General features: G+C 43.3%; 2 protein-coding genes across 3 annotated transcripts in view; both read left to right on the top strand.

Annotated features, from left to right (window-relative positions):
- Positions 1 to 8,306, top strand: part of LOC306912367 (rho GTPase-activating protein 29-like) — a 56,056-nt gene extending 47,750 nt beyond the window's left edge. For both annotated transcript variants that reach the window (XM_079488538.1, XM_079488539.1), the window contains 6 exons: positions 1,555 to 1,718; positions 2,861 to 3,049; positions 3,594 to 3,731; positions 4,123 to 4,355; positions 5,270 to 5,558; positions 6,250 to 8,306. In XM_079488538.1, the coding sequence (XP_079344664.1) occupies positions 1,555 to 1,718; positions 2,861 to 3,049; positions 3,594 to 3,731; positions 4,123 to 4,355; positions 5,270 to 5,558; positions 6,250 to 7,395 (2,159 nt within the window). In that variant the 3' untranslated portion in view covers positions 7,396 to 8,306. The remainder of the gene's footprint in view (positions 1 to 1,554; positions 1,719 to 2,860; positions 3,050 to 3,593; positions 3,732 to 4,122; positions 4,356 to 5,269; positions 5,559 to 6,249) is intronic.
- A 2,474-nt stretch (positions 8,307 to 10,780) lies between these two features.
- The window catches only part of abca4b (ATP-binding cassette, sub-family A (ABC1), member 4b), a gene marked incomplete at its 5' end in the record, with an annotated part of 96,376 nt that continues 81,684 nt past the window's right edge, over positions 10,781 to 25,472 (top strand). Inside the window, 6 exons of the mRNA XM_079488524.1 lie at positions 10,781 to 10,846; positions 11,754 to 11,847; positions 13,281 to 13,422; positions 13,617 to 13,756; positions 17,175 to 17,302; positions 20,334 to 20,531. Of these exons, the coding sequence (XP_079344650.1) occupies positions 10,781 to 10,846; positions 11,754 to 11,847; positions 13,281 to 13,422; positions 13,617 to 13,756; positions 17,175 to 17,302; positions 20,334 to 20,531 (768 nt within the window). The remainder of the gene's footprint in view (positions 10,847 to 11,753; positions 11,848 to 13,280; positions 13,423 to 13,616; positions 13,757 to 17,174; positions 17,303 to 20,333; positions 20,532 to 25,472) is intronic.

The raw sequence follows: 25,472 nt of genomic DNA, 5'->3' as shown, positions 1-25,472 counted from the left end.
CATGCACCCAATGCTCTGTGTGTGTGCGTGCATGCGCGCGCGCGTGCGTGCATGCGTGCGTGCGCGCGCGTGCGTGCGTGCGTGCGTGCGAGACAGACAGGGGGAGACTGTGCTTACATCAAATGTTTTTACACTGGACACAGCTGCACAGATGGGGTCCATGTTGGTTTTGGCGTGGGGCCTCAGCTCACAGTTCCTGTCTCCACACTGACCTCTCCCTGTTAGCTAACCTGTTATTTTTATTTTAGTCAATGTCATTTGCAGGATCAGAAGCAGCTTAACTTTGACCTAAATTTCTCCTGTGTGGCACTGAATTGATAGAATAAGTTTGTGCTTAGTTTGTGGTTGGGTTTATGTAGACTTAATGAAATCAAAGACATCATTAAGGTCTAGCTTTGTGAATGATACAATAGAACTAGTACCAGTGGCGCAAATATCGACGGCGCAACCGGTGCAATGCACCGAGGCCCAGCGCCCCCAAGGGGCCCATGAACCGGTGCAATGCACCGAGGCCCAGCGCCCCCAAGGGGCCCATGAACCGGTGCAATGCACCGAGGCCCAGCGCCCCCAAGGGGCCCATGAACCGGTGCAATGCACCGAGGCCCAGCGCCCCCAAGGGGCCCATGAAGGGGGAAGAAGAAGAGAAAAAAAGAGTCAGGACGACTGTGAAAGCCTGGTTTCAGGGGCTATCAGTCGCAGGAAGAGTAACACCAAGGATTCGTCAGTGATGTCACTGATTGACTGTTTATAAACAGCTTCAAGTCCATACTACTTCCATGTTGCATAACAGTGACATCACTGTCCACTCCTTCTTGGTATCTTTACCACCTTGTTTCAACGTGTGTGTTACTGTGTTCATGCGCTGCCTGTAGATGAATTCTGCATCAATTAGTAATTGTCGAGGCAAACCGAGTTGGAGACACTTGGTATTATAAAGGTATAAAGGTAGTAGGTTTAATACATGAGTCCACAGGAGAAGTACATTAAAGATTCTGGTTGGTAGTAAATTAGTTCTTAGGAAAGCAGGGAGAAAGCATAGAAACAGTATACACAGATTAGAGAGGAACTGCTTGCAGCACAGGGACAAGCTGTACCCAAAACATGAAATACCAGGCCAGGGACATGGTATCTTGACTCTATGACAGACATTCAGATACTCATAACATATCATAAGGTCAGGTGAAATACATAATGACAAAATAAGCTGTTATTGTACCATTATTGAACCGTATTGTACTAAATTGCTGTATGACAAGACATACTGTTTGGCCATTCCAGTTATAGACTGAGGCCTGCCATATATAGTCGCATCGTCAGCAAACAACTATTCTCAAGAAGGTCCCTTCAAATTGACCCGGGTTTCTAATTCAGCCGTGACATAGAGTTGGCTTTAGTCATAGGATGGTGGAGCAATTGCATACACAACAGACAGAAATATGACAGAGTGCCTATTGTTAAAGAGTGAGTATTTTTAGCTGTTATAGCAGCATCAGCCCCAAATTGTCTAGTCATGTCTCCTCACCAAGGCCCTGTCTGTTTCTGTCCCGCTGTCAGGTCTGGCAGAAATGGTGACGGCCACGGCCAGCTCTCCTGGTCCCTTCAGGAACGCCCAGATGTCCAAGGCTGCCCAGACACACAAGCTGAGGAAGCTGAGAGCTCCGTCCAAATGCAGGGAGTGTGACAGCCTCGTCGTGTTCCACGGAGCAGAGTGCGAGGAGGTAAGACACACCTTGACTTAGAAAATAACACCTAAACTATGATGAGTCAGTGCCCAGTGTAGTGGTCGTGTGACTAAAATAGGTCAAACATTTTATATAAAAAAAGAAAAGGTTTGTTAAAAAAGCTAAAGTTCTACATTTTGAGAGTAGCTATAGTGTTTGTTGTATAGTAGTAGAGAACTCCTTATCCAGTTCTAATTTATTTATTTATTTTCTCTTTGTTTCCAATTTCAGTTGTCTCCCCTTATTGGATAAAATCTGTATCCCGACCTGAAATGTTACACTGCAAGTGTAGTTTCAGGGGAGGCAGGGAGACACCTGCAAAAATCAATGAATACTATAGGAATGTAGAGCTCACCTTAACAACTTCATAAACTGACTTTTTAGATAAAGAGGGGGTGAGACATGCAGAACAGCCACTTAATCCATTGAGACCTGGAACGCATCCATGTCACGTTAGCGTTTAACCACATTAACCATTAACCCATTTTGGGCGGGAACCCCTTTTGATGTTTTAAACATTATGTTATAATTTAGCTATTGAAAAATAGCAGATCTACAAGCTCATAGCGCGCCACCGAGTGGCGCGCTATGAACTTGTAGGTCTGCTATTTTTGAAAAATCGTTAAAATGTGCCTCAAATCTTTCCGAAAATTGTCATGATTTAGAAAACTTTTTTTTTTAAATTTCGACGTCAGGCCTGAATGGGTTAAACATAGCGATAAGGTTTGGAGACACATATAGGAGACATGGCTCTTGGCAGGCTGAGGCAGCAGGGTTCCATGAGGTTCCAGAAGCAGGGGTGTTAATCACTACATTGTCTCTGAAAACAGTAGGCAGCCTAACACAGCTTAGCAGGGCATGAAACTAACAAAGAAGCTTTTTCAAGCGACCACAATGGTAATTTGGGCTGAGAATGCAACAGCCAATTTGACTTGATTCCAGTTTTTATAAATAGAATAGATGTGTTGGATTGGGAAGCTATGCCTCATTTACGTAATTTAAAACCGGTGTCTCTCTGCCATCAAAGGAAACCGAAACAATGCAGCATTTGAAATAAATGTGACCCATTTATTCCGTTTACTTAATATTTGCAACTAACTCGATGTTTGTTCCCTCTGTTTGTGTCCCTCCCTGACCAGTGTTCTCTGGCATGCCATAAGAAATGTCTGGAGACTCTGGCCATCCAGTGCGGCCACAAGAAGCTGCAGGGCAGACTTCATCTGTTTGGTATAGACTTCGCCCAGGCAGCCAAGAACAGCCCAGACGGCATCCCTTTCATCATCAAAAAGTGCACGTCTGAGATTGAGATCCGAGCACTAAATATCAAGGTAAACATAACTTGTTGTCCCAATGCTGTTGTTTTATAGGGCTATACCACCTATTTGACATGTGGGTGCTTTGTCACTCTTATATTTGATAGGACTTTAAAGTTTCCTCAAAGTCACTTTTTCCTTTATTGAGATATATTTGCCTATTAATTTAGTTATTGAAGTCCGGTGCACTACCAAAATATGTGAAGTTATGTAGATCAAAAGGATCTCTTGGATTTCGTACTTTAAGCCAATTGTGCCATAATCCATAGGTAAGTAGTCTACAGTATATGCATGGGACAATGGGGGATTAGTCTATGGCACAATGGACCGTCACCTACATCAGAACACAACATCAGAATAGTGTGGAAGGTTTCATGTGATTCTGAGGTGTCTGAAATGGTTTTGATACTTTTGATCAAAGTAGGTGTGACAAAGGCTCCACATGTCAAAAAGGCTGGTATACTCCTTAATAGCCCTTAATGCTTGCAGCTTGCCACAAGGTACGCATTTCAATAGAAATCATGTAAACCATGTAACATGCTGTTGTTCCTTCTGACAGGGTATTTATCGGGTGAACGGTGCCAAGTCACGGGTGGAGAAGCTCTGTCAGGCTTTCGAGAACGGCAAGGAGCTGGTGGAGCTGTCGGAAGTCTCACCCCATGACATCAGTAATGTTCTCAAATTGTACCTGAGACAGGTGAGCCTCATTCCCAGGGTGGACGTGTACTTACAATGCGAAAGATTTTTTTTTATAACTTGAAATAGTCGCAGTGTAAAAACAAGGTAAATAGTAAATAGTGATTGTCAATCCTCCAGTTTGGTATGTATTAGGCCACAGACCTCCTTAACTTTGAGCGTGTAAAATGGAACCATTACGATTCCACTTGTACACTCTTGGCATTACAGGCCTGTAAGGGTCCAATTGTTTTCTAACTATCAATAATTTAGCTGGGGTCCTCAGACCCCACTTTGAGAAGCATTGTCTTAGAGTATATGAGTATGTATGTATACTAGACTATATACTTGACGATCCTCAAGCTCAACATCAATCCATCAATCATAAACCATTCGTTATTGTCCACGTGCAGCTGCCAGAGCCACTCATCCTGTACCGATACTACAACGACTTCATCGGCCTGGCCAAGGAGTGCCAGAGGGCACTGGTAGAGGAGGCCGAAGCTGCCAGAACGGCTCCGCCGGGGGAGCCCAGCGGCCTCAGTATCCAGCTCAACAGAGTCATCTTCAAGATCCGAGACCTGCTCCGCCAGCTGCCTCCCACCCACCACAGGACCCTGCGCTTCCTCATAGCACACCTGCACAGGTGAGAGCCGTGCCATTCATATCATTCACACAACGTTGCAGGGAAATGTGAATGGTTCCACTTTGTTCTACTCTGTGGCTTCAAAACAATGTTTTGCTTGAGGCAACACACCATTACAACCTGGTCTAAGTCATCTCTCCAGGACAGAGATATTTAAAGGCTTAGTTTGATCGATACTAATGCAACACAATTAACAAAGGGAAATAATGCTGAAATCACACACCTTTGTTCCAACATTTCAACTGTCTATCACAATCTATCACAATCTTCACAATGTTCCAGAGCAAGGTATTTACTCCTTACAGATCAATCTGCATGCCAGTGACAAACCGTTGATTTTGTTCAAATTCTATTCAAAACTGTGACTGAATAAATTCAGTTGATTTGCAGCATGCATGCGTACCCACATTGTTTTCAGTTCATATCACAATTGTATTATGCAGCGAAAGAGAATCGCTGGATAATTATGTAGCCTTCTCGGCGAACCAACGTTCAGATGTGGTCATTGGTCTTTCTGTCAGCACGTCTGTCAGCACATAACAGTACACAGATGAACAGATAATCAGACTTCCTCATAATGGACTTATGTAAGCAGCACAGATCCTACGTTTCCTCATAGCAGAGGAACTAGAGAAAAGTACCTGTGTCTCACATGACTGCTGCTGGTTGACAAATGTTCGTGGCACTTGCACTGAACTTACATTTTCATGGGTCGCTGCACGAGATTATTTGTTTTTCTAAATCACAAAAGAATTCCCGGCCTACAAAAAACAAAATTCACACCAGGGAAAAAGGAAACCTTTCACAGTGTTCAAGCATAGTCTCTGTCACCCGTATTGTGCCCATAGTAGGATGTTTGATCGATATCGTGCAACCCTAAATGCATCCTCCTAATGCCTCCCTCCTGTCCTCAGAGTGACGGAGCAAGCGGAGGAGAACAAGATGACGGCCAGCAACCTGGGCATCATCTTTGGCCCCACGTTGGTGAAGCCGCGGCAGACGGACGCCGAGGTGTCCCTCTCCTCCCTGGTGGACTACCCGTACCAGGCCCTGATGGTAGAGCTGCTGGTGCGACACTTCCACGTGATCTTTGACGTGTCACAGTCGCCCCCCAGAGACGGCCCCCAGCAGGCTTCCCTCAGCGCCCAGGAGAAGGAGCAGAGGCTCAGCAGGCATTCCACGTCTCTGGTGGACATTAAAGAGGTGAGCCATGGGGTTGTGGGCTGGGCTGTGCACACAGGATTACACTGGGTGCATTGCAGAAGAGCATTGTAGTTATTGTAGTTTTGAAATATTCGTTTTTCGTTTGTACTGTTCGTTTGTACTGTTTGTACTGTTTTTAAGTTTGATGTTAATTAGTTTTAGTTTTAATTTTAATTTAAGTGCATGAGTAATGAGTTTTATGTTTAGTTTTTCAGGTATTATGAGGAAAGGTAGAATGAAATGTTTTTACAGCATTTCTATATTAATTTGAGTTTGTATTGCATTCTTCTTCTTTTCTTCTTCTTTTTACTTTAGTTTTAATTTCAGTTTCAGTTTTCAATTGTGTTTCACTTTTAGTTTTACTTAGTTATTTGGTAAATACAATTAAGAAAGACAGGACAGAAAATGTGCAACATAGGTCGGCCAGGCCACCAGGGCATCCTGTCTATGGCTGTCTATGGACAATGTCACAATGTCAGTTGGTTGGTCAGTTTGTCTGAATGTCCACCACTGTGCTCCCATCGGTGTCACCATCGAACATACATATACGTCAGGCTTTATTAGCCATGTTTGAATTATTTTCATAGAATTTCTGGAGATGTGCGTGTTTCCTGTTGGATCCTATCTCTATATTATATCCTCCAATTGATGGACTATTGACTCATTGCTGTCTGTGTTTGTTTCTCTACAGAGTGCCAAAGTGTTCAAGAGACATTCGTCAGTGATCCCGTCCTCTCACATACTGGACGAGGTGCAGGAAGTCCAGCCTGGTATAGACAGGAGAGAGGGCTCAGCCCCGGACAGGCTGAACGGCCTTGACGCCGACGTCCAGAGGTCTACGCTGGTGTTCGGCCGTCCCAGCCCCCACTTCCCATCCATTAGCGTCGCCCCAAACAAGGTCCAGATGCGCACCCAGACGCGCTCCAGACTCCTATCTCGGCCAATTAGCATGCCACTGGAGCGCCTGCCGGGCCCTGCCCAGCTCAACGAGAGAAACAGCCGGAACGCTAGCGATAGCCCCGACGGGCGGGTCTCCGCCCCGGACACCATACAGGAAGCAGCGGAGCCGGAGAGGCCCAGAGCCGGCGGTTCGTCCAGGGTCAGCACCTACTACATCACGCCCTTCATCGACACTCAAGCGATGCATCGGCGGACATGGGACAGGAAGTACAAGCACTATGACGTCACTCCCCGGACGGCCATGATAGTGGCGAACCTGCCTCCGGCGAGCTCGGCCGCGAAGCCCCTGACCCCTGCCGCTGCTGTCGTCGGGTCGACCCCGGGGGCCGCGAGCAGCAGTGTTAGCACCATACTCCCCAATAACCCCTACGCGGTGTCTGTCCCTTTCTGGACTTCCAAAAGGGAAAGCGAGACAGATAAGCCAAACACTGAGCCGGGCGGCTCCTCGCCGCGCGGCTCCTCGCCGCGCCTGCCCCTCACCTTCAGGCAGCCACGGACTCTGCAGCCTCCTCCCGGAACCTTCTACAAACCCCCAGTCAGGGCCAGGACGCTTCCCCACTGGACCACCATGGTCACCACCATCACTACCACCTACAGCACCAACACCAGCGCCTCACTGCCCTCCTCCCCCACTCAGACACTCAGCACCACCCCCATCACACACACCAGCCCCCCACTGACGCGGCTCCAGTCTCAGGACTCCGTAGACAGCGCCGCCGACCCCGAGGTCGCAGCCTCGGCCGGCCTTTCTCCCCCTCAATCCCCACCCCCCAGCAGTCCAGATGAGTCAAGCCCTGGCGAGGCTAAACCCGTCTACCAAAGACTGCGGCCTCGGCGGCTGCAGGAGCTCGAACACAGGGAGGCACATTTTGTCTGAAACTTTAATTATAGCCAAACCTTTTATTTTATTTTTTAACAACTTGTAAATATAAATGTATCTGTGCCATAGTGTATATTGAATGAAAAAGAAACACTTATTATTTTTCCTCAAATGAAATATGGGAGTGAATGAAATTGGTCTAGATCTGTGAAAAAGAACCATCAAAGTGTTACGCTTAATTTATGCTCAGTCGTACCATGGTGTTTGTAGACTATTTTTGTCTTGCGACACACACGTGCAACAAAGTATAAATCAGGCTTTACATGTGCTAATATTATGTGTTTGTGATACCTTAGCATCACAAACACGTACGCAGTAAAACAATCTGTGATGCCATTGTTGCTGTATGTTTAGTGTTTATTTAACTAAAAGAGATTATCATCTATTTTTCTCCCTGAAATGATACTAGCCAAGGAAAGTGATTTGATATTGTTGACCTATCGTTCTAAATCTGAATGTTTTAGATATAATACATTTACTAAGTATGAGTGCAGTTATTGATTTGTTCATGATCTGTGTGAAAGGATGTTTTATCACTCAATGCACTTACTCAATGCAGGTTCAAATTCTAATGTAGTCATCGTACTATAGTATATATATATATATATATATATATATATATATACATATATATATATAATACATTATACATACTGTACATACATATGGCTGGAAGTATTTTAATATGTTTTATCAAACAAAGTGAGTTCTGTGTAGCCTGTGATTGGTACATCTGATTCTCTATGTAAATCTTTTGTATCTGTTTACGTTTTATATTCATCCATATGTTACTTCCAAATGGCATGTTTTTGTCATGGTAATTTGTCTCACCAAATTACTGACTAAAGCCAGTTATACAGTATGACATGCGACAGTTCTTGCTGCAAATTAAAAAAAAGAAATGTAGTTCAAACCATACATGCTTGTGTGAAGATTCTTAATGCTTGATCATGCGTTCAGAAAGGGTGTTCTCAGAGAACCCGGGTTGGGTTCATAACCTGAAGTGACACCCTGGAGTCATACTTTTACTTGAGGTCTATTATTGTTAAGTGTGTATTTTTCCCAGCCTTTGTGTTGTAATGCAATAAGGCTTTCGTTACTACTCACGTGTGCTTTAAGGGCTTAGCTCTTGCCCGTGCTTGCAGCAGTGCCATCATAACATAGTAGCCTATATTTACACCAGTGGTCGCTGCCATATTTAATCCCTGAATCTACCTGAGATTCAGCGTAAGCCCCTAGCTGTTATCCATTGTACACAGAGAGCTCTCTCAGTGGGTTCAAGAGGTCTTACTCTGCTCCTCTGAAGCCTTCCTTCACATTACTCCTCCCAGCTTAATCACTTGTGTCACCTGCTCTCCTCTGACGAGCTGACGACATGAGGGTGACTCATGTCAGACCTGCCTAATGACACAAAACCACCAAGCAAGCTGTGCACGGACGGTGGCTACAATCAATGTCTCAGACGTTAACCACAAAAAAGGCCTGTTTAAAGTCATTTTTATTTTGGGGGCAATTTAGCTGACACTCATTCAGAGCAACATAATACGCGGTGCAATACGAGTGCTGGTATAGTCTCAAATACACCACCTGAAGATAAAATCAGTGATGTCAAAATTATAGGACTCTTTATCAACCACTAGCCCACCCGTTACCTAACAGATACCCCCTAATTCTGCGTCAGTGTTGCCTCTTTCTTTGCCTGTCCATGTTGAGCTGGCCTGGGAGATTAGAGCAATCAGATTAGGAATGCTGCTGACCTGCGGGCAGTGGGGAGAGAAAACAAAGCTGACGGAGCCCTTCCACTTAGTATGTCTGCCCTTACTTCTGCTTGGTTGTCAACCTCTTTCTTCTAGATGTCGTACGATTTTTACAATTTTCCATTAGAGGTAAGACTCTGGATAATTGTTTAGGTCAAGATTAGTGTGTTGTGTTGTTAAATTGCCTGTACAAATTACTTAAATGCCTGAAAATAACATGGCTTTCAATGGCCAGCTAGTACTTGCAGCAACTTCCATCAGGTAATGTAAGGCTATTATAATGCAATGTTCAGGGGTCATATATGGTGTATTTTGTGTTTAAGTAACATGACTTGATTTCATCATAAAATGAAGTAATGCCTTATTCCAGAACCACAACAATTACTTAATGCCGCACCGCAGTCATTTCTTCCAGGGATTAGACGTGCTTGCCTCAACAATTAGAGAATGGTGTCACAAACAATGTGTAAGGGAGAACTGCCGTGCATAATTATTGTGTGAATGATATGGTGACTCTACAAGTGTCTGACACATAATGACAGTCTTTCGTATCCTCTCTAAGTGCTGTGGTGTTCATGCTCTAGACACTAGACAGGTATTTTGTCTACTGCTTATACCTTTGTCTGGCAATAGACACACTAGACAGCAATGCCAGGAGTAATCTACAGGGCATGTTTCTCTGAACAAATGACTACGGCGTGTCTGACATTCTATAAGGCCTTCTGTACACATACATGCCACACCGCAGACAAGCCGCTGACAAAAGGAGAAATTTATGTTAGTGTGTAACAAGATTAAGAGTGGCAGTTTCTTATTTATGTATAGACTTTATGATTGATAGTGGAGCAAGCTGCAACCCTTAACATTCAGACACTCAAGACTGTATATGCAAAGTAAGACAGACAAAAGCCATCAGACAAGAGCTGGCAGACATTGTCTGTGGCTATACTCAACCAGACCTATTTGTACAATCTATTTAAATGTAAATAAGGTAAAGGTATCTGTTTATCAAAAGTGGTCGTGGAGAAATATCACTGTGACTGAGGAGCATAAGAGAATATAACTGACAAGTACAGTAAATGTACAGAATTCTTTCCCCAGGTGTACAGACAGACAGGCAGGCAGGCAGGCAGGCAGGCAGGCAGGCAGGCAGGCAGGCAGACAGACAGACAGACAGACAGACAGACAGACAGACAGACACTGACTGACTGACTGACTGACTGACTGACTGACTGACTGTCGTTTCCCCTTTGTTCTGACCAGATAAATAAATATAATGTCACAGTACAATTGGGTCAATATTATGTACCTACATTATAGTGTAGCTACAGTATTGTGCAACCTAGAATGCAGTGGTTTCCTCACATACTGTACACAGATAAGGGACAGTATTGTAACAACAGCATAACAAGACATAGTTGCAGAGAATAGGAGGGAAGTATAATATTTAGACGGTAGCATGCCAAGTACAGTTTGTCCAATAACATGTAACCAGCAGGACTATTGATGGAGTTGTTTGTTTCCAGATTTAGTATTGATGTAATCAATGATGGCGCTGGATGTCTGCGTGTTTCCCAGGTTTATTACAATCCGATGACCCCGTCCGTTGGCTGAGCTTCAGAGTCATGAATACAGGCAGTCAAATACGCCTGTTACTATGGAAGAACTGGACTCTACGCAAGAGACAGAAGGTACCGTATCTATAGCTACAGTATGTCTGGCTCTGTCTCACTCTCTCAGAGAGAGAGAGAGAGAGAGAGAGAGAGAGAGAGAGAGAGAGAGAGAGAGAGAGAGAGAGAGAGAGAGAGAGAGAGAGAAATCCTTTGGAAATAGAAGATCTACAAGATAATATAAAAAGGATAGCAGATTTACATCTCATAGATCTACAAACTTGCAGATCAGGCCCGGTGCCGGTCTTGGCAAATTCTGACCCCTCAGTTTAAGTTATAGGCTACACATTGTTTTACTATATTTTACTATATTGTATTTATATAAAAATGGGATGTGTCTCCTTACCATTTTCAACTGCCACCTGGAGCCGAGCCTGTTGTAGATCTGCTATTTTCAAATTGCCAAAGTATACAAGCTGGCTAGGTCTGAAGTGGTTTTGTAATAATAATAAAAATCTATAAACTTACAAAGTAGGCCTAATAGCAGCCTAATGTTTTCAAATAATTATAGTAAGTAGAGTAGAAGTGCAATAATATTACATTTCAAATCCAAATATGATTTGCCTTTGAAATGTAGTGGAGTAGAAGTAAAACTATATTAAAATTAGACCTGTGTTGGGCAGCTGCATATAGCTTAACTTGCCCAACACTATTCCTTTTAGTTTATGATTTATTTCATGTATTTTCCAGTAAGAATTGAGGCTCGAATACCTGCACGTATAGTGGAGTAAGCAATAGGTCTAATAAAGGTAATTAATAGGCCTATTAGCAAAAAATAATAATAATTATTATCATTATAATAATAATAATTAAATAACTAAAAGGAATAGTGTTGGGCAAGTTAAGCTACAGCTGCCCAATCATGCCTACTTGAGTAAATGTTTATACTTTACACCACTGTAGCCTATAAACCTGTGTCTGTGTCCAGATTCGTTTCGTGGTTGAGATCCTGTGGCCAGTGGTGCTGTTCATTGGACTGGTCTGGCTGAGGAAGGCCAACCCACTCTACAAACAACATGAATGTAAGATGAAATTGAAAACATTGTTACCGTATATCAGGACTTTAGAAAATAGTGGTTAGTTAGGATTTCTATTTTCAAGGTTTATTGGCACCCAAAATAATTTCGTAGCCTAAAAGATGAACAGAATAGTGTAGGCCTGCATAAATGTTCTGATGCTGGACCCTGCTGTAAACAATTGTGAGTGCTTAATCATTGGTGTGTCGGTGTGTCCAGAGTATTAAACCGTTTTTGTATACCTGTGCTTTAGTCTGAAATGTACCCCGTATTAAAGTTCTACATAGCTCTACTGTGAAATAAAAATGTCAATCAATCAATATGCACCATGCACATATCATGTAGCCGCGGCGCGTAGTCAGACTCAGAGCCTTACGACAGAACATACAGCATTTTGGCTACAGGTGTTAGCAACTGAGTTAGCTAATGTTAATTACACTACACCACCAGAGCCAGAATGCTCTGCACTGCCACTGCATGAGTCACGGTCTCATCTTTGGGTTAAAATTCGGGTGCTGCTGCTGCTGTTCTAGTTTAAACATTATACAATATTGTTTAAAGGCTAGCCTAAAGCTCTGTATTCTGATATAAATCATTGCTAGACTGAGAGTGTGACTGGGGGTCCCCCTGCTGCTCTGGTCCATATAGGCATAGCCCTAATGCCTTTATATTAGGGCTATTATATTGACCAGAGACGAAATGAAAGCCTGGGTATCGAGGCTAGGGGTTCCCCTGCTCTCTCCAGCTGAATTTTCAGTCAGGTTGCCAATTTTAGCCAATCAGGACAGAGTACCCATTTATCAGCTTCAATTGCAGTTCCAAATTTCATTAATTTCTTTGTGTCATCACTTCTAATTACACTTGTTTAATCTCCCTATGAGTTCTCTCTACTGATTGGATACAATTGGTAGAAATTGGTTTGTTTAATAAAGAGCTGGAGAGACACATAGGCTACAGAGAGCCTCTTACTGCACTTAGCAATGATTAAGCTATACTATTAGTATGTAGAGCTATTTAACACTTATTTTAACAAACGAATATCACCCTTTATATGTGTTTGATGTAGCTTACTTTTCTTTCTTTTTTAACCTCTTTTCACCTCTTTTACATTTTTGTTTAGTCGTGTGACAAAGTAGCATGTCGCTGTTGTCGGGCTGTTGTCCCATTTCCTTAATCTAACTTTTTTGTGTTTTTTTCGTAAATTAATGCCCTACTTGGTCATATACACGTCACACAAAAGCATCAAAAGTAGCAGATCGACAAGCTCGAAGTGTGGCGAAGCGACACATTTTGAGCATGCCGATCTTCTGCTTTTGCTACTTTTGAATTTGAATCCTGAAAAGTAAAGTTTTGGACACATGAGGTTTCCCCCTGACAGAGACGGTATGAATGAATGATAATATAAAGCTGATGTGTGCTGTCCATGTGTCCCCATGCAGGTCACTTCCCCAACAAGGCCATGCCTTCCACAGGCATCCTGCCCTGGATGCAAGGCATCTTCTGCAACGCCAACAACCCCTGTTTCAGATACCCTACCCCAGGAGAGACCCCCGGAGTGGTTTCCAACTATAACAGCTCAATGTAAGCCTCTCTCTCGACAACCCTATAGTCAGTGGATTTTAATTTAATTCAAGTTTTGAGGACTATGAGTAAAAAAAAAAAAAGAATACCATAAATATTTTACTTAAGTAAAACATGTGAGTAGAGTACTTCTTCCATCACTGAGACTATAAAGTGGTTGTGTGATGATAGATGGTACTGTGTGTGTGTTCCAGACTGGCCAGGTTCTACTTGGATGCTCAGGAGCTGCTGCTCAACGACACAGAGTTCCAGCAGCTCGGCACCGTGTGGCGGGAGTTGTCCTCTTTATCCAACTTGATGGACACCCTGCGCAGCAACCCCTATCTGGTGTCAGGTAATCCCTCAAGAACAGATACCGAGCTGCGCTACTGAATCTGTCGGCAGGGGCATTCAGAACGTGTGGTATATCAGGGATTAGTGGAATGAAAACAAGGGCTGAAGGCGAACCAATATTCTCCAGCGCTTTCTCCATGCGTGCCCACCCCTCTAGACCAGAAAGCACACTGGCTGGGCCAGGCTGGTGTCAGGTGAATAGAACCATTATCTACCCACCGTTAGGGCTGTCACGATTACAACATTTAAGTTAACATTTGTCACACAAATTATTGCGATTAAAGATTTAATTGTTTTTCTTTTTGGCGTTGAACATTGGAACATACCTGAATGAAAATGTAATTTCTGTCTAATTAAAATTACTGTCTAATTAAAATATTTAACAAGTGTATGTGAAAAAAATATATAATAATAATAGCTGAAACAATCTTACAACATTGTAAGCTTGTAGATCACATACTGTATTTCTACTATTTTTGGAAAATGTATAAATATTTTTCAACATGGAATGTTGAAAAATTACGATTATGCAGAAAAGTATCTCAAATAATAGCGAGTAGACGATTATGCAATAATTGTGTCATAGTTCACGAACAAGTGCTCTCCCGGTCCTGGGCCAGTTTCTCACAGCTGTCACCATGTGTGTGGTCAGACCTCTTCACATCTGCATCCAGGTCACGGCGCCAGGTGTTTCTTGGTCTGCCCCTCTTCCTTCTCCCTTGAGGGTTCCAGAACAGGGCATACAGTATCTTGTGATGTTAGTTGCAGGCTTGCGAAGAGTGTGGCCAATCCATTTTTTACCCTGTTCTGGGAACAAAAAAATGCGTGATTGTTGATTTGAAGAGATTCCAAGCTCAGAGAGTGCTGCATGGTCTTTTAAGGGAACAATATGTAACTGTCTAAAATCTAAATATTCTTCATGTGATAAATCCCACCAGATGCTAGAACATTTTGAAATTTATGAAATTAAAACATTTTGTAAAAGAAAATTATGTAATTTAAGTCAAGACACAGATATATCTTTGACACAATAGGCTTTGACCTGTATGTGAAATCACAGCTCTCCTTCTGAGTGTGTGCCGTCTAGTTTCGCTACCTCTTTTCAGCGGAAACTGAAACTGAAACTGAAAAACTAAAGTGTGGAAAAGTATACTTTCAGAGTTACACTAAATCTCCTGATATTTGTGTACTGCTCTGTCTGTCTGTCTGTCTGTCTGTCTGTCTGTCTGTCTGTCTGTCTGTCTGTCTGTCTGTCTGTCTGTCTGTCTGTCTGTCTGTCTGTCTGTCTGTCTGTCTGTCTGTCTGTCTGTCTGTCTGTCTGCCTGCCTGCCTGCCTGCCTGCCTGCCTGCCTGTCTGCCTGTCTGTCTGTCTGTCTGTAGTGTCTCACCTTTATCTTCCTGTCTGACAGTCTCTATCGTTATATTTCATGCCTGTTAATACTTCAATATTATACAAGAACACACAAAGTATCCTGTTTGCGTGTTAATTGCCACATAACAATAGCACATGTAAGCTGATATGATGTTCCCTGCCTTCGTGAGAAACATGAATATCATGGACCTCCGAAGCATACACAAACCTGCTGCTTTTAGTGCTTTCTTTGTTTATTTGGGTGGTTTGTGTACATTCAGTTGCCATGGTAATATTCAAAGTACCCTCTTCAAGTAGCCTAGAATGACATATCTGTGAACATGACATGCAGATGAAACGGTATCCTCAAGATCATTGTTTATCAACGTTGGGTCCGGGGACCACCAGAGGTCCAAATGGACCCTAACAGTGCGTTATAACAGCGGGCGACAGCCAGATGAATTTTCCGGAAGTACATTATTTGTCAATGGGACCCGGCAACTATTGACGATAGCTGGCAATAGCAGGCGAACAGGCGATGGTCGAAAAGTGGGCGGAGGAACGTCGGCCGAAAAGATGAAAATAATTAATCTTTTGGGCGACGTCGTCCGGCGATAGGTGGGCGATTAGGCGATTGAAATTCAAGTGTTGCTCGCCGTTGTTCTCCCACTGTTAAAATGCACTGTAACGGGTCTGTGAGACAGAAGTTAATGGAGCACTTTGCCCATTCTCAACTTTACTGTATATCTAACTAATCATTTTGGTAGTGAATGCAAAAGGACCCTCATGCAATACTGAATGCAGCACTCTCTCAGATGGCGTGAAACTCTTTATTCTTTAATAAAGACTTTTATGCCATCTGCAATTGGTTGAAGGAGACCGTAAGGGCCTACAATATTAGGACCTTTTTGCAGTTGTATGTAGCAGAGCACTTTTCGTTCGAGCAGGGTGAGAAATGCTACTGCAACGGCAAGTATAACTGGTACAATATGGGCTAAGCCGTTTAGGATGTGGGTGACTAGAATATGAATCATTGCCGGGGGGAGGTTTTATCCTTTTACGAATAGCTTGGTTTGGTTAATGGTTTATACCTGGCGTAAGTTATACAGAGGACTTGAACCTCTGTTGAAAAAGCTTAGGTCTTTTGCAATGTCCAGGCTCTGCCACCATAACTAACTACTTTTGGGTGTAAGGATTTTGCCCCCTTCTGTTTTATTTGTATTCATTATTCAGAGAGAGGTGTATTCAGACTCAGAGAGAGGTAGGGATTGGCTATGTCATATCCCCGAACGGGTATGGACTAGATCACAATAATTGGTCTAAAGTCATTATAAGATTTCGCCATTTCTACTCACTCTGAGTCTGCGTCTCATTGATGGGTTATGGCTTATGGACAGTTCATCGAACAAACAGGAAGGTAGGAGCGCACACCAGTAGTAGGGAGGTGCTGACCGCAGGAGATAAAACATATGACTGAGAAAGGAGAGAGGCCGCACAGCTCGTAGTCACGATGCCATCAAAATCTTTATTTTTCCAACGTTTCGGCAACAAGTTGCCTTCTTCAGGGAAGAACAGTTCAGAAATCTGCCTACCAATTTCTGAAAATAGCAGATCTACAAGCTCACAACAACGTGTCACCACTTTAACCCTATATACATCGGCTATGTGACAATAGCCGGAAATAGGCGATGTTTCACATAGCCGATGTATATAGGGTTAAAGTGGTTCAACTGATTTTGATGCTATATTAACAAAATGTTGCTGGGGACCCAGAGGAATTAACTCCCTCAAAGGAGAGATATACTGTTTATTTACTGTGTCACATTAAACCTGCTATATTTGGTTAGTGTTTTTAGATTAGCTTTATTTTCAAGATAATAGCTTTTGAATCACCTTTATGAGACCCACCAATCACCCCACTTTGAGAGCCAGTGCTTTGTAACAGCAATCTATTCTTAATCAATCAGTCTGGCTGCCAGTCTGGAGCGTCTCTCTTCCTGTGCTGAGGTTCCTCGGTAGTGATTGTAATGTCCTCTCTCTTTATCTCCGCATGGCTCTTCCTGTGCAGGCCGCGGGCTGAAGATAGATGACATCTTGAAGGATGACGAGAACCTCACCGTCTTCCTGTCGACAGACTCAGAACTATCGGACTCTACCGTGTATCAACTGGTCAACGCTCGCCTACGCCTGGAACAGGTGCAGTAGTGATATGAGCCGGGCCATACAATACAGCTGGAACAGGTGCAGTAGTGATATGAGTGGGCCATACAATACAGCTGGAACAGGTGCAGTAGTGATATGAGCCGGGCCATACAATACAGCTGGAACAGGTGCAGTAGTGATATGAGCCGGGCCATACAATACAGCTGGAACAGTAGTGATATGAGTCTGCCATACAATACAGCTGGAACAGGTGCAGTAGTGATATGAGTGGGCCATACAATACAGCTGGAACAGGTGCAGTAGTGATATGAGTGGGCCATACAATACAGCTGGAACAGGTGCAGTAGTGATATGAGCCGGGCCATACAATACAGCTGGAACAGGTGCAGTAGTGATATGAGTGGGCCATACAATACAGCTGGAACAGGTGCAGTAGTGATATGAGCCGGGCCATACAATACAGCTGGAACAGGTGCAGTAGTGATATGAGCCGGGCCATACAATACAGCTGCTGTGATGGAAGAAGTACTCACATGTTTTTGTACTTAAAGGACAACTACTCTAGAGCTACTTTACAGCTACTGTAAAGTGTCAATACTGCAATGTAGATCTGCTATCTACAAGCTCAAATGGCCGAAATATATAGGCTGAAGTGGTTAGTGTATTTTTTGTAATAATACAAATAAAAATCTACAAAGTAGCTAATAACGTTCATATAATTAGAAGTACAATATTTTCCTCTGAGATGTAATGGGGTATTGAAAATTGTAAATTCTGAAGAAAGTAAAAAAAATACCTCAAAATTGTACTTAAGTACAGTACTTGAGTATATGTACTTAGTTACTTTACACCACTGAATAATGTAGGTATGCGCGTGACATCATCAGCATACCTGGTTATGCGGGAACCTAAACCTAATACTACTTTCTGGCCTTGACAAGCCCATACATCCAAACAGAAAAGCCCTACTTCATTGCATTAAAGTGATTAAACAACAATAAAACAATAAACTCACTTTTCCACTTTGCCACTCAATTTGCCATTCACTTTATGCATGCGCATACCCTCTATACAGCTATTGTCTTGCTAGCCGTGCCAGCGGGATCAAAGGTCAGAACTCGTATCATTGTCCCAGTATGAAGGACTTCCCTTTAGGTTTTTGCAGTGGTGCTGCAGTGCTTTTCAAAATGAAACATAGGGCAATTATAATGAAGTAAGGCATATAAGGCTTATTAGCCAGGGATCCTTTTAACACAACCCAGTTGTTTCCATACACTTTTCACAAGTGAGACTTCAAGGCAGCAGCGGGCTTAGGCTATGAAGCAATATAGCACTAACGGGCAACGCATAAGGGATCTATTAAAGGCAATGGGACGTGGACTGGTGATTGGTCTAATTGTGTAACGCCCAAACCACACCTATGCATAATTTAACGGGTAACGGAGGTGTTTAAGGGATTTAGGCAGGTAACCAAAATACCAACTTTAGTGGGGGAACACCCTGGGCTCCAGTTTTGTCTCATCTTTCTAAAGCCACTATTTGGGGTTTTAGGAGTGGGGAAAGGGTGTTCCCCCACTAAAGTTGGTATTTTGGTTACCTGTCTAAATCCCTTAAACACCTCCGTTACCCGTTATATTATGCATAGGTGTGGTTTGGGCGTAAACCACATTGAACCAATCACCAGTCTTGGCTTTAAGAGATCCCTTTAATAGATCCCTTAACCGTCGCCCTTAGTGCTATATTGCTTCATAGCCGCTGCCGCTGCCGCTTTTTTTTTTCTCCACACGCACAGAGCCTTGAACACTCGTCTTTTCATTGAGTCACAACTCGCTCAAATCTTGCTCAGTTCTATGTAAACTACGGAATTAGGGCTTTCATTTGGTATATAGATCGTGTGTGTAGATCGTCTCTACGGAACGGTATGAAGCGAAAAGGAAAGTTCGGCAAGTCGGATTAAACCATTTGCTGCGCTGGTGATGAACTGAAGAGCAGGCTGGCACAAATAACTTATTTGACTATACAATTATATAAACACAATGGACACAAGGAAGTGGCAGGCACTCACTTCAGCTGATTATAGGAAAATAACAAAGAGATGCAATATGAATATTGGAGAGATGAGGCAGCCTGACTAGTCTGTGTCTGGAGTCCTCCATTGAAGCGCGCGGTGGCCGCTCTTTACCAAACTAATTTGGCATGGCTAACGGGTGCTTTTAAATGCCATTATCGCGTTCCCAAATGTGTGTGACCAAAATAGCAATTTAGGGGAAAGCGTGCCAACACGCCCATGACCACACCTCTAGGCGCAAATACCGGTGTCGGCAAAGAAGATAGCGGGTGATGCTGGACGAAAATACCATTAAGGGACAGAGAAAGCTCCTATATTCATAATGTTCGGTCAGCAGCTGAATTGCGGGCCGCGCTGCGGGTAAAGGGGTAAAGGATGCGACAAAATTGGAGCCCCCTTTCCCCACTCCTAAAACCCCAAATAGTGGCTTTAGGAAGATGAGACAAAAATGGAGCCCCAGGATTACTGCATGTTTTTTGTGAGGGTACCTACCCTAGGGGACACGGGGAGAACATGCATACTCCACACAGAAAGGCCCTTTTGCCAACCCCACCTCGGGTACGGGCACTGATGACGCGGAGGAGGGAAACATGCCCCCAGTGCCCACAGCGTCCCCAGCGGGAATCGAACCCAGGACCTTCAAGCTGTGAGGCGACAGCACTACCGACTGCCACCGTGTCCCCGTGGCACTAGCCAGTCCTATGCACAGTTTGTGTGTATGAGCACGGAATGTGATGTACAGTATGTTGATGTATGATGATAAGAGTGCCCCTCAGTGTGATTTTCTTAAAATATATATTTGGAAATATGTCTTTTTAAATGTAAGCAAAGAAAATCTTTGTCGAATCGTGACCCCCAAAACATGGTCTGTGACCATGTTTTGGGGGTCCCGACCCAGTGTTGGGCACCAGTGCTATACAGTACCGAATGTTTTTTCATTTTTGTAAATTAAAAAGTGCTATATAAATAAGGTTTCATGTCTCTCCCATACTGTAGTTTGCCTTTGGCATTCCGGACCTGCAACTGAAGGACATCGCTTGCAGCCAGGCCCTGCTGGAGCGTTTCATCATCTTCCCCAGCCGCAGGGGTCTGTTCGGGGTGAGGAACGCCATGTGCGCCCTGTCCCAGCAGAAGCTCCAGAAAATAGAAGATGTCCTCTACGCAAACCTGGACTTCTTCAAAATCTTCAGCCAGGTCAGTGGGACGGGGGGTTCCGCTTCTTCAAGTCAAGTCTGTCCTCTCCATTGCTTTATTTTTTTTTATTACAAAACAGCATGTGTTACTATTCTGGGAGAGTGTGTCTACTTCACTTTTCTTGCCCACTTACTGTGTTGAGGTGCAATAGATTTTTTTCAACACAAAAGATGTGTTGAAAACACTTTTGTGTTGAGAACAGCATTCTAATTCCCAGATATTACAAATGGAACCAAATGAGCCTGGAAGGGTCCATTTGGTTCCATTTGTACAGTGTACAGAGTTCCAAACTCATTCGTTTCAATTGGTTCCTATTTACAGTAGCTGCGGAGTGCGGACCTCCTAGAACCCTGGCAAAAAAATAATATATATATATATACATATATATATATATATATATATATATACATATATATATATATATATATATATACATATATATATATAGCTCTCGTGCACATCCAGGTGGAGGTGGTACTGGTAGGCAAGATATTGTATCCAGTAAGACAGAAAACATCCCACTGCTTAGAAACTAGGAAGGGACCGCAGTCACCGCACACTCCAATGACGCTCGATGGACAAGACTTTAATGCTTAATTTCAATTTTACTTGTATGACACGTTTTGCCGTTTAAGCGTCTGTCTGCCTGTCTGCTTGGTCAGGTGCTATGTGAGTACCACGCGCTATACAATATTGGAGTGCTATGCTGTGCTCAAACTTTTGTGTTTTAATGCCTTGGGTGTGAGAGGTGGTACACGAGGCTAGAACTTGTTAATGCCAACACACATACATGTGATGCATGGGAACCTTGGCTGGTTTTAGCCGTGCTATACTGTATGTATGGTATATGCTAATATACCACACATAGCACATAGCATACATATTTATATTGGTTTTGAAACTACCTGGAGAAACTCGCATGGGAAACAGATATAGTTGCTGTCGGGTAGAAACCTCTTATCTTCATTTCTTTCTCTTTTTTGTGCAAATTAACGCCCTACTTGATCATACTACAGCGTCACACAAAGTATCAAAAGTAGCAGAGCTTGTGGATCTGCTACTGTTGCTAATTTATTATTTGAGTCCTGAAAAGAACAGTTTTGGACATACGTGTATGAGGTTTCCACTGGACGAGTTACCGCTGGTGTGGGAGCGCACGCACGCACGCACGCACGCACGCACGCACGCACGCACGCACGCACGCACGCACGCGCGCGCGCGCACACACACACACACACACACACACACACACACACACACACACACACACACACACACACACACACACACACACACACACACACACACACACACACACACACACACACACACAGCCAATATTCAGGCCCACACACAGATCATTTCTCATTGCTGTGGGGGGTTAACTACTATCGATTTTCGATGTTTTCAGCCAACCGGTTGTATTCCCCGGCGGTTACCCATCCTTCTCTCACTCTACATTTTTCCCACTCTCTCTTTGTGCTTCTTCCTCCCAACACCTCCCTCCAGTTTCCACCACTGTACTGTACGTTCCATCCAGTCTACTCTGGTTCCTTTGTGCCCTCTTTGTTCCCTCACTTTAAACCAAACATAATCACTGCTGGAAAGTAAGCGTACTTAAGTTCTATTTTGAGATATTTGTATTTCCAATTTCTACTTTTACTTCTACCCCACTGACATCTCAGATCCGAATATTATACTTTTACTCCACTACATTTATTTGACAGCTTTGGTTACTATTTATATTTGTAGATTTGGATTATTATTACAAAACATACATTCGCCACTTCAGCCCTAGATTACTGTACATTTGAAAATAGCCGACAAAGCTCACAATGCGTCGTCACAATTTAGAATTCTGGACTTTTACTTGTAACAGAGTATGTCCTACATTTCAGTATTGATACTTTTACTTACAGTAAGAGTATCAAAATGTGAGTACTTTTCCCACCACTGGTCATATAATTACAGTCCATATAGACTCTATAATGTGCTGTACCATATTATAGAGTAGGGTGCTTGTCATGGGGTTCCTGTCGAGGTGATTGATGGTACAGGATAGAACAAAGCGTAAAGGAAGCACAAACAAAAACACCACAAACAAATTTTAGACTACAATATATCATCCATGTGCCTTAAAAAGGGCCAACTTGGCCGATTTTGAGCATGAATCATGTCATAATGTGATGAGGAGGAGGAGGTAGTGAAAATCTATCTGACACAACGATTCCTTAAGCAGAATCCTGGAAAGTCCTTCAGTGTCCGTTAAGCGATGCGTTTTGATGCGTTTCACGTTGCCTTACCAGTGCCGTATAGGGGAAGGATAGCCTAGATAGCCTAATGTATTATAATTATTAAGAATAACAACAATAAAAATAATAATGAACGTTATTTGTATAGCACCTTTCATAACATCAAATGCAGCCCATAGTGCTTTACTTCAGTGGTTCCCAGGGGTCCTTGAAGGAGTTCCAGGGGGTCCCCAGCTAAATGATAGTTTGGAACCAAATGGACCCTTATGGGTCTGTATTAACTCTGAGAGTGTACAAAACATTTGTACACTCTCAGAGTTAAATTAACAGTGATTTTACAATATAAATTGGGGTCTTGGAGATAGAAATGCCATTAAATGGGGGTCCGTAGACTAATGCATGTCAAACTGGGGGGGTCCTTGAAATTAAACGTGTTGAGAATCACTGCTAGAGGCGTAAAAATGAGGGTCCCTGGCATATCATTTCAAATGGGGGTCCGCACAATTAGTGTCAATTTGGGGGTCCTTGACATGAAAAGGTTTGGGAACCACTGCTTTACATAAAAAGATCAACAAAAGGAAATTATAACACAATATTTAACAAGAAGAACAAATTAAAAGGAGGCAAGATCACATTAAAACAATACGAGAAAATAGCAAGAACAAAACAAAAATAAAATGGAATCAAATAAGGTGTAAAAAAGTAATGGTCTTGAGCTTGCATGGGGAAGTGATATGTCAGATTTGCAAGTCTTGAAAAGAGAGAACCAACATCCACAACTCAGGTTTGGGCATGTGCTGCTGAGCGACGAACGGTATACAGAAGAATAAATAAACTCTCGCACACTGACGGCTCCAATGTGACGGATGGTTCATTGCACAAAATAATCTGTGTCGTTTCCAGCACAAAGCTCTTCCTGTATCTCAGATTTGCAAGTCTTCACAGGTGCTTTTTTATTATAATTATGTTTGGGGGTTATTTTGGATTGAGTGCACTGGAGATTGACACTAAACAGGGAAAGACAAGCAAAGCAAAGGACCGCCGGGCTCGGGAATCAAACCCAGGACTCGCTGTCAGGCAGCATCAGAGCCTATTCATTGCTGTCGGGGCGGACACCTTGTATGTCCAAATCCACTCCTTTATTATTATCATTTAAAAACGTCCAAAGAAAGTAGTGAAAATTGCCGATCGACAAGCTCACAACACGTCACATTGCGACATGTTGGACGGCTACTTTCACTACTTTTGTGTGACTGTAGTATGATGAAGTATAAGGCAGTGGTTCCCAAATGTTTTCATGTCAAGGACCCCCAAAAGGACACTTATTAGCCCGTGGACCCCCATTAGAAAAGATATGCCAAGGACCCCCATAATGGCCCCTACACACTGTAGGAGTTTTAAAGTTGTCAGCGAGTCATCCAGATCGTTATGTATTTCACACTGCAGGAGTCGGCTGTCATTATATCTTTGTGGCTTTCACACTAAACGATTGATCCCCGACCCCGAGGGATCACACACTGCAAGAGTTCACCAAGATGCGATCCAGACCCGATACATATAGCCAGCGGCTACATCATTTGTTTTTTTATTCCAATTCATTTTGACATGCACGTGCAGGATGCCGTGATACAAGCGCGAGACCCACACAGGGCGCATCTCTCTCTCTCTCTCTCTCTCTCTCTCTCTCTCTCTCTCTCTCTCTGCGTGCACGGCCACGGCACGCCACACACACACAGGAATAGCCATGCAGGCTACACACAGGGCGGCATGTTTGTGATAGCGCTATAGCGAGACAGGGCGTTATAATCTTGAGTTTCATTAAATAACTCTGTCTCTCTCCGCGCGTGCACGCATGCACACACGCACGCACACACGCAACGCACACACACACACACACACACACACACACACACACACACACACACACACACACACACACACACACACACAGCGCACAAGGTCCAAACCAAAAGTTTGCTCTGCACTGTTGATTCCGATGCGGTTTTATCAACATTATTCAAGTGAAATGCGTAACGGCAATATTGGGCTAATATAGGCTACCAATATGTGTGTAGCCTACAGGGATTTACCGACGGAATGAAGGTTATATATAGGTATATATATCTGATCATCTATACAGTCGACAGACAGACAGACAGACAGATAGACAGCAGTGCTGTGAGCAGTGTGCTCTCATTGGTTGTAATACAGGCCTTATCGGGGCGCAGTCGCAACCCAGTTCATACTGTATGATATCCAGTCGGCGACAGAGTCAAATATCAAACGTGCTAGATGTTCAGAAATGGACGGGGAGGCGTCGGCGAGCGCTTTTATCGGCGCTGGATCTTCTCGCAGCTCCTTTCACACACAGCGAGCAAAACCTTGCCGATCAAAGCCCGATTTTACGTCAGATCTGGGATTTTGTCGGCGAGCGCCAAAAATGCTCCCGACAGCATAATCGGAGCAAATATCGGGCAGTGTGTACGAGCCATAAGAGAAGATTTTCACATCTCTAGCAGTGTTTCTTACCCCGTTTAATTTCAAGGACCCCCAGTTTGACATGCGTCTACGGATCCCCATTTAATAACATTTCTATCTCTGGGACCCCCAATTTATATTTTAAAATCAATGTTAAGTTAACTCTGAGAGTGTACAAATGATAGTTTGGAACCAAATGGACCCATTTATC

The sequence above is a fragment of the Electrona antarctica genome (assembly GCF_951216825.1).
Source record: "Electrona antarctica genome assembly, chromosome: 19".
NCBI lineage: Eukaryota > Metazoa > Chordata > Actinopteri > Myctophiformes > Myctophidae > Electrona > Electrona antarctica.
The sequence above is the reverse complement of the archived record's forward strand: the minus strand, read 5'-3'. Positions and strand labels throughout refer to the sequence as shown.